The 12639-nt window shown below is 53.4% G+C and overlaps 5 protein-coding genes across 5 annotated transcripts; all 5 read right to left on the minus strand.

The window, feature by feature from the left end:
- Positions 1 to 74: 74 nt before the first annotated feature.
- On the minus strand, positions 75 to 1868 carry COL26b_004244 (uncharacterized protein; the record flags this gene model as incomplete). Its single annotated transcript, XM_053177124.1, has 2 exons — positions 75 to 1186; positions 1241 to 1868. The coding sequence occupies 2 exons, from the start codon at positions 1866 to 1868 to the stop codon at positions 75 to 77; spliced, it is 1740 nt and encodes a 579-aa protein (XP_053038960.1).
- Positions 1869 to 4846: 2978 nt separating this feature from the next.
- On the minus strand, positions 4847 to 5894 carry COL26b_004245 (uncharacterized protein; the record flags this gene model as incomplete). Its single annotated transcript, XM_053177125.1, has 2 exons — positions 4847 to 5151; positions 5210 to 5894. The coding sequence occupies 2 exons, from the start codon at positions 5892 to 5894 to the stop codon at positions 4847 to 4849; spliced, it is 990 nt and encodes a 329-aa protein (XP_053038961.1).
- Positions 5895 to 7369: 1475 nt separating this feature from the next.
- Positions 7370 to 8401, minus strand: COL26b_004246 (uncharacterized protein; the record flags this gene model as incomplete). The annotated part of the gene is made up of 2 exons (XM_053177126.1): positions 7370 to 7598; positions 7797 to 8401. 2 exons carry the CDS (start codon positions 8399 to 8401, stop codon positions 7370 to 7372), a joined length of 834 nt encoding a protein of 277 aa, XP_053038962.1.
- A 515-nt stretch (positions 8402 to 8916) lies between these two features.
- COL26b_004247 (uncharacterized protein) lies at positions 8917 to 9891 on the minus strand (the record flags this gene model as incomplete). Its single annotated transcript, XM_053177127.1, has 2 exons — positions 8917 to 9236; positions 9297 to 9891. 2 exons carry the CDS (start codon positions 9889 to 9891, stop codon positions 8917 to 8919), a joined length of 915 nt encoding a protein of 304 aa, XP_053038963.1.
- Positions 9892 to 10941: 1050 nt separating this feature from the next.
- On the minus strand, positions 10942 to 11583 carry COL26b_004248 (uncharacterized protein; the record flags this gene model as incomplete). Its single annotated transcript, XM_053177128.1, has 1 exon — positions 10942 to 11583. The coding sequence occupies one exon, from the start codon at positions 11581 to 11583 to the stop codon at positions 10942 to 10944; it is 642 nt and encodes a 213-aa protein (XP_053038964.1).
- Between the last annotated feature and the right edge of the window lie 1056 nt (positions 11584 to 12639).

Genomic DNA, 12639 nt, shown 5'->3' on the forward strand with positions numbered 1-12639 from the left:
ATTTATCCCACCATCTATACATTTTTGGTAACCGTGATTATGAGGAAAGTGTGGTTGCGTCAAGGATTTTGAGCCTACGCCGTGGGGGCGGCCTTCTCATCCTCAGCCTTCGCTTCGGACAAGACGCCGCCAGGGGCAGCGGCATTGGACTTGGCGCGCTGGCGCTGCTCCTTGGTGCGTTGGCGCTCAAGGGTGCGCTCACGCTTCATCTCCTGCTCCTCCTCCATAGCCTCATCCTCGTTGACCTCCTCATGGGTCTTGCGCATGCGCTCCAAGACAGCGGCGGCTTCCGCAGCAAACGAACACTTGGCACGAATGATGTGGCCGTACTTGTAGAAGAGGAAGGGGAAGGGCAAGCAGGCAAGAGAGAGGAAGGCGGGGATTGACGAGGCCCAGTGGATGCCGAGGTTCTCGTACATCTGAGTGGTGAAAAGCGGGAAGGCAGCGCCGAAGAGGGAACGCATGACGGAGTTGGCGGCCAGGACAGAGGCGGCGAAGACGACGTACGAGTCAACGAGGTAGTTGAGTAGAGACAGGAAGACCAGGACGAGGCCGGCGGCGAAGAAGCCGGAGGCGATGATGGAGACAATCCAGTGGATCTCGGGGCCGTTGGTCCAAGCGAACCAGAAAAGACCGATGGGAAGGAGGCAGCCACCGACCATGGAAGGCGGGAGACGGGCCTCAGGGGGAGCAAAACCGCCGGCGGCCTTAGCAGCCTTGGCGTAGCGGCGGTTATCGAAACCGGTGTAGATAACAGCAGCGATCATGCCCACGGCAACACCGAGGAAAGCGAGGCCACCGACACCGGGAGACCAGCCACGGCCGCGCTGGAAGACGATGGGGAAGGCGGCGAAGAGCATGTACAGTGTGCCGTAGACGATAGCCATGTAGATGGCGGTAAGAAGGACGATGGGCTCCTTGAAGAGGAGAATCCAGGGGCGAGAAAGGGCGACCTTGAACTGCTGTGCAACGGTCTTGCGGGGCTGGTGAGCCTCGTACTTGGAGACGTAGTGCTTGCCAGTCATCTTCTCGAGCTTCTCGGCGCGGCGACGGAGGAGGACGGGGGCGTAGGTCTCGGGGACGGTAAGGCCGACAACGAAAAGGAGGACACCGGTGAAGATGGCCATCAGGCCTTCAATCCAGCGGAAGCCCTCGGCGGCACCAAGGAAGCCACCAACAATGGGACCTGAACATGTTAGTTCGAGCTGCAACGGGACAAGTTCGGATGAATCATACTTACCAACTGAAGGACCAAGGAAAGGGGCTGCAGCGAAGATGGCAGTAGCCAGACCACGCTCCGAGGCGCTGAACATGTCGGCAATAACACCACCAGCGTTGGTCAGGGGCGAAGAGCCAAAGGCACCGGCGAAGAAACGCAGGATGATGAGCGTCTCGATGTTCTGAGCGCCGGCAGCACCAGCGTTAAAGGCAGTGAGGCAGATGTAAGTGCCGATGAACAGGTATTGACGGCCATACAGCTCAGACAGGGGAGCCCACAGCAAGGGGCCAACAGCGAAACCAACAACGAAGAGTGAGACACCCAAGATGCCGATCTCAGTAGAGACGCCGAAGGTGCGAATGACCTCAGCAATGCCGCCAGAGTAAGCTGTACTTACGAACGCAACGGCGAAAGTCGCGATGGCCTGCAGGATGGTGTACGTCCACTTCTTCGACGTGGCGAATGTTTGGGGGTTGTGAGGATCCTCGGGGAGGAAATCGACGACGAAGGGAGACTCAAGGGTGCCCTCGCCGGGGTACTTGCGGTCGACAACGGCCGGGGTGACGCCGGCCTGGTCGAAGAGAAGGTGGAAGTAGTTGGCCTTGCTGGCGGGCTTCTGAGCCTCGACATCGGCCTCTGTTGCCGTCATTGAAGATGACGAAGAGTGTGGCGTTGACACCATTATGATGGAGTCTGGGGTCGGACGAGCTGGTGGTAGCGGCACTCGTGGCGGCCTCGTGGTGATCCGGTAGCACGGGTGGTCTGATAAGCTTATATCGCGATGTTGAACGGCCTGGACTGTGCTTGTATGACGATCGTCGAGGATGTCGTTATCGAACTCTGGTGTTCCAGGTCGGGGAAGATGGGCGATAGATCTAGAGCGAGATCTGAATCCCGGAGAACTGGGACGGCGTATGTTCTATATACTGCGTACCAAGCGGGTGGCCGCAGTGGAGATTTCCAATGGTCGTTCCATGGCCTTCGCCCTCTTCACCCTTTGTCGGTGCTCGTATCACAATGGAGTGTCTCCATCGGGGCGGGATTGCAGGGGGTCATGGGAAGGGGGCTCCACCGATGCAAGCCCACCCGAACGGGATGGCTTCCGCGTGCACAATTCTTCAGGTCGTCGTCCATGACTGCATGACACGGAGGGTCGGACGTGGCTGGCCGGGGACAGCAATTGACCGAGTGGTTATCTCCGTGTCGGGCGCAGTTTGTGAGTCGATGCGACTGGTGTCGCGGGCTAGCGCAAGCCTTAGCCGCCGCCTGTCTGACATCGCGAATGCGCCGCACAGATTGCAGCAGGCGGATGGTGATTGCAAAGCCGTCATCTCGTAAGCAGAGTCATCGTTTGATTCGGAGTTTGGGCGTGTCGTGTCTGTGTCTCGGCGCAAGGGCTTGAAGACGGAATCCAGACTGATGCCAAGAGTGGACTGCAGGAGCAGAATGCCCCTCGTCCGGATATAGACTCTTGTCAGGTTTGCGATGGCAGGTCGCAGGCCCTTCCAACTGAAGTTTGAATCACAAGACGAACGGGATTGCATAAAACTCTATTCGCAGTTGTGCAAGGCAGGTGGATCCACTCTCGTCGGCAACTTTTTTCTTCTTCTTCTCTCCTTCCCGACTAAATCGGGTACTTCGTACCTGGACTGCTTTTAGTGCACCAACAAGCGGAATGACGTGTTGGCTAGCGAGCCAGGGCCCCTCCAGCAACGGCCACACCGGGCTTCAACGACCGAAAACAACGTGGACGAAGCCTTCAAAGTCGATTTCTCATGGGTCGGCGGCCCGCTTGCAGAGCTCCACAGACCGGGATGTCGGCGGATCTGCACAGCGTGCCGAGGTCGATTGATGGCTTACCCAAGGTCAGACCGTCAGTCGCCTCCCAACTCCAACGGATTTGGGCTGTTTGTATTTTCCGTCGCTCATCCCTTTTTCTCAGGTGCGCATGGTAACTTAATGCCACTCATTTCTTATTACAAACCAGGGCTTCAGGTCGACAGGATTGGAGACGACCGTTCGGACTTTGTCAAGTTCATCCCTAGCCGCGGACGCGCACGCCCTGTTAATCGGATGCTGTGAGGACGCCGAGAAGGCAGGCCACGCGCTCGCCTAGATATACTTGTCTGAATCATTAAGCACCCAGGCATGGCTGAAAGCCGATCCACCAACATACGACGATAGAGGCAGCAAGCCGTCACTATTTACGCCCAGCGGTGGATGAACTGAGACCCGCGGCTTATCGCCTGTTGGAACTTGGTATATCCGGCCAGCTGCCAGATCTGGACAGATGGATGGGAAGGATCGTCATGCCGCCCGATAAGAGGCTGATGCAGGTTGAATGCAATGCCCGTCACGAACGAACCAACAACACTGGAATGCCTTTCTGGGGAGCCCGCTTCAGAGATTGGCGCACCTTGGGCTGAGCCTCCCGGCGCGTCGGCCGAGACCTCGCCAATAGTGCGCGAGCGCGCGACCCGTGGACAATCAACTGGCAGAACCATTCATTCGGCGATGAATCTGTTACCTGTTCTAGCGATTTTAGCGTCGGTGTGCTACATTGCTTATTCGATTGGTTTTGTTTTTGTCATCGAGGAGGCATTCGGTCTTTCGATCCGGCCATCAACAACGAGCCCCTCTCTTTCGGAGCCGATCCATCATCGGGACCGATTCGAGCCTCCAGTCCTTTCTTTTCCCAAGATCGAACAAAGTCCAGCTGCCAAATTACCCTGCTGGCCAGTGGTGACCAAGCGACCGCGGCCCAGGAGAACCCCTGCACGACTGGCTAGACTTGGCTCCCGAGCCGTCGGCTCTTGCGAAAATCTCTGGAAATTGCCTTCGTCGAGCCTGAACTGCCAGACCTGCCTGGACTGCTCCGCCATGCCAACTTCCGCACCTGGTCAGCCCATAAATTCTGGAGCTATCCAGGGTCATTTGCGCTTCCTATTCGACCGGCAACGAGCAAAACCTTTCGCAAAAGATATGTGACCCGTCCTGAGTCCACTTTTTGCTTATCAACTTTTTCCTCTCTCACTGCATCTGTGCCTCGGCCGGACGACAGCCCAACGTAACCAGCGCCTTGGCAGACCGGACTTGCGCGAATGGTATTTACGGCGATTGCAGGCCTGCGCGGAACGGGGCCCGTCTGCAATCCTCCTCGGCAAGGGTCACGCCTGTCCGTCGGCGTTTGACCGAATCTAATCTATAAAGCTCCGAAGCCACGTCTGTTGTGCCTCGGCTGTCGCTTTGTGGCTTGCTCCCTGGCGTTCCTAGCTTCCCTAGCCCCAGGTAACATTTAGACTTGGCCTTCAATGTCACCTTGCCAAACCCATGTAACTGGATCCCACGGCCGATTCAAACTAGACGACGATCGATGAAAAAAGAGCTTAACGGGAGCCATCTCGACAATTGTTCTAGAACGGACTGAGCGAGCCCTGAGCTAAGTCGTCCGTGCAACTTTTACTGACAAGGAAAATCAAGATATTAACCGCTCTCTTTCTCACTGCTTACTTTTTCATCTCATATGCACTTTTTGGATGACGGTTTGGGCAGACGAGATGAGGAAGCAAGTGCATATTTCATTGGCGCCGTGGTCTATTATTCCCCCCTCCCCCGTCATCAATCTCATCAGTCGCGCCCTTTCCGCGCGTCCTCCAGACGTATCCCACCCCGACTCCTGAAGTGCCTCATGAAGTCCGAGTTGGGCCCCGCGGCGCGGCGGCTTCGGTCCGCCAGGACGAGTCCCTCGGCGAACCGGGTCATCTCATTGAGACTGGCCCCGAACAGCTTCATCAACTCCGGCCACGCGTCGAAGTGTTCCGCCGAGTCCACCTTGATTTCAACCAGGCGCAGCTGATTCCCAGTGGAAATGATCGGCAGTAGATGCTGCAGCAAAGACGTCTTCAAGTCTTGCCTCTCCTTCTCCAACAGATCTGTAACTTATGGTCAGCATCTAAGCATCTCATGAGCAAGTGCTCTTTTCAAACTCACAGCACATCCGCAGCGCGAACTCAATGTCGACCACATCTTCCGCGTCCACGAGCTGTATATACGGCACCGTATGATTCCATACCAGCATCCGCGTCACCTTCTCAAATGCCTTGCCCTCATTCAGCAAGCCCGCCGCCAGCCCCAACCGCCACAGGTCCCCGACAGTCAAATGCTCAATCGACGGCTCGTGGTAATGCAACATCGTCTGCGACGCGTACTTGAGCGCATCAACCAGGTCATACTTATCCGCCACGACAGCCACCTCCAAGATCGAATCCGCCGCCGCCATCTGACACACCCGCGAGTTCTGGTGGTGCAGGATGTTCAGAATGAGCTCCATGATCTCCGGGTCCTCGTCGGGCAGGTTGATCTTGACGGGCTCGGACGAGGCGCCGCCGTTGCGGTCGAGCAGCCTCTGGCCCTCCTTGAAGCGGGGGCCGAGCATCGCGCCAAACACCCGCGACGCGCGCTTCAGGATGAGCGAGTCCACGCGCAGCTCCGCCGTCTCGTCGCCCAGCCCGACGACGAGGATCACGTCGCCGTCCGGCACGACGGGCACGCCGCTGTGCGCCGTGCGCGACCACATCCGCGCCGCGAAGCTGGCCGGCGAGCGCACCTCGAAGAACTTTTCCGACGCCGTCGTCGTTGTCGTTGTCGTCACCATGTTGGGCTTGTCGATTGTCATGTTTTTGCTCAGCGGGCTGTCCATTCTTCGGTAGGTCTGGGAGGGGATGGGAGGGCGGTCTCAGTGTGAGTCTGGGGGAGGCAGCACTGATGAACCGACGGAGATTCTGTTGTTGTGGGAGGCCGCTCTTATCTGATGTGAGGCTGAGATGGAGCTGCGCAATGTGTGTTGTGTGTTTTGTTGTCCTTTCACTACTTGCACCATAGCCATCGCCACCGTTTAGGCTTTTCCCCCTCCCTTCAAACGCGACCTTCTCCCCTCCTCGGGTGGCAGTTCAAGAGTCGGTCAGGGTTTTTCTGGGCCTTGCTTGGTCCTGTCTGGTAAGCACCATGGTTTGCTCCTCCGCATCCTCCTCGCTGCCAGGGAAGACCCAGGTCTCCCGGGGTCCGATGAGACGCCGGGCGCAAGCAAGAATTCCTTGGTGGTGTTTCCCCCGACTCAGCTGCGCGGAGTGAACGTTTGGGAAGGAAGGTTGGGGATTGGAAGGATTGGGGTGAATGTCGTCAGTGCCGAGGCTTGTTTTGCGAGAGGACGCGTTCTGGGTGCTGGTCGCTGGCCGGGTTTCCCCAGCTCCTTGGTCCTGGCCCGATTGGAGTCGGGGGATGGTGAGGCTGTGGTTGAGATTTTCATCTCTTGATTCTGCATTGGTGCCGTGCGTCCGGCATACGCGCCCTGCTGGAGGCGGTGAAGCTTTCAGAGTGCATTCAGCTCGAGTCTGCCCCTTGGCTGCGTGCTCCGTGCTCCGATCGGAGGAGGATGAGATTGGTTTGATTTTTTCCCCAGGTTTCGAGTCACGGTCGACGGCTGTCAATTGCCGCCGCCCTTCTTCTCGTGATCGTTCTTGGAGAGCAGCCACAGGAGGCGGTGCTCGGCGAAGAGGAGGAAGTGTGGTGGCTCGAGCTCACTCCGGATGTTTGAACCTTGCGTTCGGTCTCCAGCTCGGCTTGGTTGGGCTAGCTCGACCCAGAAGAACGTTTCAAGTCTTTTTTGTCCGTCTTGCAGGAGCTATGGGGTTTGAGGCTGCGATGACGTTGAGTTGAGCAGCATTCTTTCGCGAGCAGAAAAGGGGTGGACGCGCCGTCTTCTGAACTGAACTCAATTCGGTTGGAATCGCTTAGGCATTTCACCACCTTGCGTCTGTAACAACGTCACACGGTGATCAAGCACTCTCTCCCAATTCTTTAGCATGATCAGACTTTCAAAGAGACTGGAACGCGGCAACGGGCATGGTCAGGTCACCGATATAAGAGCTAGGAATATAGTGTATGCGCGTGTCAAATTCGCTTAAAGACAATTGACAATGCAGCGTGTGTGTGTATCCGTAGTTCGCGGGCTAGTATTTATCTGGGTTTCGTTATCATGGCGGTCGCACGTCTCTAAGTTGTGTACATCCACTCAGCCCGTCTCGTCTGTCTCTCTCTCCGTGTTTCCCTTTTCGACGCGATCTCGTCCAAGTCTTCCGAGCCGAACCATCTTCAGGGGCGTTGCGTACCAACAACATTCTCGGCTTGAGGCTTGCGCGTGTCTTTCAGCAACATCTTTCCATCTTTGCGGATACCTTCGATCCAAGGCCACCACTTAGAAGAATTTGGATCAAAGTCATCCATGAATTCGAGGTTCAGTTCCGCATCGTTGATATACTTCCACATCGTGTGTAAGCTTCCCCTTGACATGCACTTCGCCATGTCGTACTCGTCGTCATCGCTATAGCCCCATTTGATCGTGGTAAGGATTCTACCTTCGTCCTTACAGGAACACACGGCCAGAACTTTGTGCTGCATCTCCGAACGAATAGTTGAGCGTTTCATTTCAAGAAGACCTATTTCAAAAGCTTGTCAGTACCACATACGTTCTGTTTGAATGATTCAAGCAAGAGAATTACCACATAAACGGTATGCGAACGAGTCATCAGTGGCTGCTTCCTCAGCCAAGTGGACGAAGTGGGTGTCACAATACCAGACCAAGACGTGAGTGAGTGTGGCAAAGTTGGCAGCGTCGTCGAAGCAAGCTGAAGTAATGGCCAGATACCAGACATCAAGCATCCTCATGTCTTTCAACTCTCTGCCGTCATTGATGGCCCGATAGATGGCGCCGGTGATAGTGTACTTCAGGGTTGAGACCAGATCGTACTTGTCGGCGGCAATACCAAGTTGGTAAAAGACAGCGGCAGGCATAGGGTCCGGTAATTTTTCCACACGATGATGAAGAAGATGGAATATGGCGCTCATACCACCGTCGTTGTCTTCTGGTAGCTCGATCTTAGTGATATCGCCGTGGTGGCCATTGTTCCGGAGTCGTCGGCCCTCTGCAAAATTAGGACCCAGCATGGCTTTGAAGACCTTGGACGCGGACTTGAGCATGACAGAGTGGATTCGGAACTTTCTTTTGTCGGAACCAACGATCATGATGATGTCGCCATCGGCAGCGACGTCGATGATCTTGCTAGCATCATCGCTAGCGGTACTCGCATTATTTTGGGCCATGCTGGCATCGTCGTCGACCTCCATTTTTGTTTGGCGTATGGAGCGTCTCGTTTGAATGGCGGTGCCGAAAGTTTCGCAGGAGTAGTGACGGGGTTGAAATTGACGAGCGGCTGTAATTAAGCGAGGAAGGTGTGGTGAGGTTGTAGTTGAAAGTAGTGGCCAAGGCAAGAACCAACTACATAGCTCTTTCCTTGTGAGGCGTTTGACCTCGCTACTCTTTGAATAATGGAGTCAGGGCGGCCCGATATTCAAGGAAGGAGACAGAGAGAAACCCTGAGCCTCTCACTTTGATGAAGACTTTTTAATCAACAGAACTTATTGATTTCCTCACAATTCGCTGTGGTGGATAGATTCTTCTGAACGAATGCATTGGTGGTAGATGAGGTCAATTGTTTTGCAGTGTCATCGTCTAAAAGTTCCACTCGAATTGCACGTGTTCGTGCTTGGACAGATCCATCTATCCTTTGGCTAACCAAGTTCCCAAGCTATTCCCTTTCGCTTGTCTTTCCTCGGCCCATGTTGGATACCTAGCATGCCCATCAGGCACGCACATCGGACAAATTCAGCCCAGCCTTTTTAACGGTTCTTCCAATCCATTTGGTGCTTCTGTCGTTCTCTCGTTGAGCATTCTCGCGGAATTGGTTGAAATAATCAGAAGATTCTATGGCATCAAGAACTCCCTGCAAGTCTGAATGGGCAAAGTACTCGGGAGCATCCATCTTGATATCGAATCTCAGGATGGTTGAGCCAAATGTCCTTTGCGTCTGGTCGTTGTCTTCATCGTTGTACCACGCACAGACAGCCAGAAGCTTGCTCATCACCATCCGTCTTAGCTCTGCTCGTTGGTCTTCGAGAAGGCCTGAAATACCCTTGACATTAGCAAATATACAATTTTCGAAGGAATTCTATTGAGACTGACCGCATAGGCGAAGTGCGAAGATCTGGTCCTGGTACCATAAGTCGGCCAACCGAATGTATCCATGCAAAGACAACGAAACTAGCGCCTGAGTGGCCTTCTTGAAGCTGGGGTCATAATCGAACATTGAAGCAGCAATAGCTAGCTTCCACATGGACTCCTCTTCGCCTCTTTCATCGTCGGTGAACACGATACGATCCATCGCTTCGGTGATCGGGTACTTGACGGCACAGATCAGATCATACTTGTCGGCAGCCAGCGCAACGTCGAAAACTATGTCAGCGTCGGCACTAGAAAGAACGTCATGTCGATAATGAATGAGCTCAAAAAGGATACCCATGCTGTATGCGTCGTCCTCGGGAAGGTCGATCTTGACTGGGTCGTTGTGAATTCTATTGTTGAGGAGCTGCTGGCCTTCGGCAAAGTTTGGGCCGAGCATAGCTTTGAAGACCTTGGAAGCAGCCTTCAGGATCTGCGAATGAAGTCGAAATTCCTTGTCCTTAGGGCCGATCACCATAATAACGTCGCCATCTGGAGCGATGTTGTTGATGGCGTTTGTATCGTCGCTTACTATGCTGGCATCGTCGTCGACTTCCATGTTGGTCGATGTCAGTGATGCTTTTTTTGGCTAGCGATGGCGGAGGTTTTGTTGAGCTAAGAAGGTGGACGAAAAATGCTTTCTGGGCGGCTGCATTTAAGCGAGGAGGGCGAGGTGAGGGTGAAGTTGAAAGTTGTAGCAAGGCAAGGCAAGAACCAACTACCTCAGCTAGCTCTTTCCCTCCCGAACGAACCACCTCGCTACCCTCTGAACAACGGAATCAGAGAGATCCAAGGCTCCAGAACTGGGAAAGAGAAAGAAACGAAACAAAAGGAATTCGAAATCCGACTATCTCGCTTTGATAGAGATTTGCCCATCAATAACATTTGTTGACCTCTTCAGAATTCGCTTTGGTGGCCAGACCTCTATCGCTGAAGTTGTTGACAGCACGTCTGCTTCTGATGGCGTCGCAGATTGTGTTTGCAAGACAGATTAAGCACATGCGGCTGATAAATTTCTTTTCTAGCGGCCCTGTATTTCTCTAATCAAGAATAGAGACCAGATTCTTGCTTGATATCATGGAGAGTTCGTCTTCGTGGATCTAAGTAACCAAAACCTTCTCTCAAGCCGCTCTCTTGCCAAATTTACAGTCTGAGGTCCCTTCCCTGGATTTCTAGTCTCCCTGTTCTAAGGTCACTGTTGCTATGACTTGTCCTTCGCCAATTCCCTTCGCCAATGACCGTCGACATTTCTGATTCGGTAGCCAGAGGTGTGTCATCTCAGATGAAAAGAGCCAGGTGCAATCCTGCATCTTCCTTTAGAATATCCATCCAGTATTGATTTTCATCGTTGGTGTGTCTTCCACCTTTTTGATATTCGACGCAGCCTTTAATGAGGTCTAGCTGACGACTCACACTGCTTTCAATGAAGTGGTAGGGGTCGGACACCCCAATATTGTACTTGATCTCGAGCCTCGGCCGGTCTGATTCGCGTTTGCATGCGAAGAGCAACTCTACCATTGCTTCTTGTCTGCAATCAGAGCGATTTCTTTCAAGAGCAGCTGGGGAAGCAACGAATCAGCCCTTGATCTAAAATCTGGTCAAATGGAACTCACTTACCGCATACGTGGAATGCAAACACCTCGTTGAAGTACCACTGCTTGGCAAAATCGAGGAATCCATGTTCCCAGTGCAGAACAAAAATGCGCGTAGCAGTGTTGAAGGCAGTAGCGTCCTTGACGAAAGCTGCAGCCATGGTGAATTTCCAGAGCTTCACGCCCAGCATCTTCTTCAGGATGTCTTCTTTTCCAAAAGCGGCAGCTAACGCATGATGAAATGCGTGCTTAATAGCATGAATCAGGTCATACTTGTCGGCCACGACCAGAATCTCGAAGAAAGGAATGCCCTTGGCGTTATGGAAGGCGTCAAAATGATGATGAATGGCTCTGAAGATGAAACCCATGCTGTTGACGTCGTCCTCTGGGAGGTCAATCTTGACCGGCGCACGATTGCCTTTAGCCTCGTTGGCGTTGAGTTGCTGACCCTCGGCGAAATTGGGACCCAGCATGGCTTTGAAGACCTTAGAAGTGGTCTTCAAAAAGAAGGAATGGAGTCGAAATTCTTTCTTTTCTGGACCAACGACCATGATAACATCGCCATCGGCAGCGATGTTGGCCACAGTATTGTCATCGTTATGAGTGGTAATACTGCCGAAGTTGTCGCTAACCATACTGTCGTCGTCATCAACCTCCATTTTGATCGAGGTTGCGCGGTGTGACTTTTGGGTACAGATGCGGAAGTGTGTGGTGAAGGTGAAGATGGACGAAAAACCTCGGCAATCAGAAACGAGCGAAGAAAAAGAGGACAAAAAAGAAAAAAGAAAAAAGGGGGCCGAGCTCTAGAAGAGAAGATACAGGCAGGAACCAACTAGTTTGCTCTTGCCCTTTGAGTATTTCTGCCTTTCAATGGATCCAAACTTTTTGGTCTCGAGAACTCGCTTACAAAAAGACCTAAAGAGTCTCTCACCTTCGATCCTTCCGCTTGGATAGAAATATGCTTCATAAAAGCTCTTGTCTGTCGACTTTATCGGCTTATTTGGATATTCCCAGGCATTCACCCATGACCTCAGTGACGTCCCTAACCTCTCGCTTTGCCCAGTATCATCTTGATTTTGAAGTTCTCGTCTCCAGTTTGCGTTCTGCCATGGACATCGACGCTCATGACACATGTACTGTGGTCGTTCGTGCTAGCCGGCTCAGGGAAAAGGAGAGTCAGTATTATGGGAAGTAAGTGGAAGATGGAACGATACCTTGCTTCTGGCCCAGCCAAGCCGTATGTCACACATGCCAGGGCTGTTGAGAGCGAGCACCATGGGATGTGAGCGTGTTCGCTGTGAACGGTCTCAAACACAACATCTCAGCCATCATTCAAATCTCGAACATCGTGCGCGGACCTATGCACGAACTGGCGGCAAGGGAAGAAGAAGACGAGTCCTGAAAGCAATGGCGTCCATTTTATCACACTGGAGAGACTTACAAGTTAGGAGCGCCCCCTGAGCTGTCAAAAGCCCGTTCAAACTTTCCGTGGACATGGTTAAAAAGCCTCATCCGGGAGTTGGGACGGTGAAAAGCCGACAGCTCGTCAGTCTGTTAGGTAATGCGGAAAGCCCATGAGGCGCGCGCCTGGAAGGATTTCTTTTTGAAGTGCGGAAGCCAATTGGCTATGAACAAGGCAAAATTCATTCTCTCTTCATTACTTTGCGATAAAACTCAGTGTTCGGGTTGTGGGATAAGCCTTCCAGGCTTCCGAT

The sequence above is a fragment of the Colletotrichum chrysophilum genome (genome assembly GCF_026319265.1).
Source record: "Colletotrichum chrysophilum strain AFK26 chromosome Unknown scaffold_25, whole genome shotgun sequence".
Classification (NCBI taxonomy): domain Eukaryota; kingdom Fungi; phylum Ascomycota; class Sordariomycetes; order Glomerellales; family Glomerellaceae; genus Colletotrichum; species Colletotrichum chrysophilum.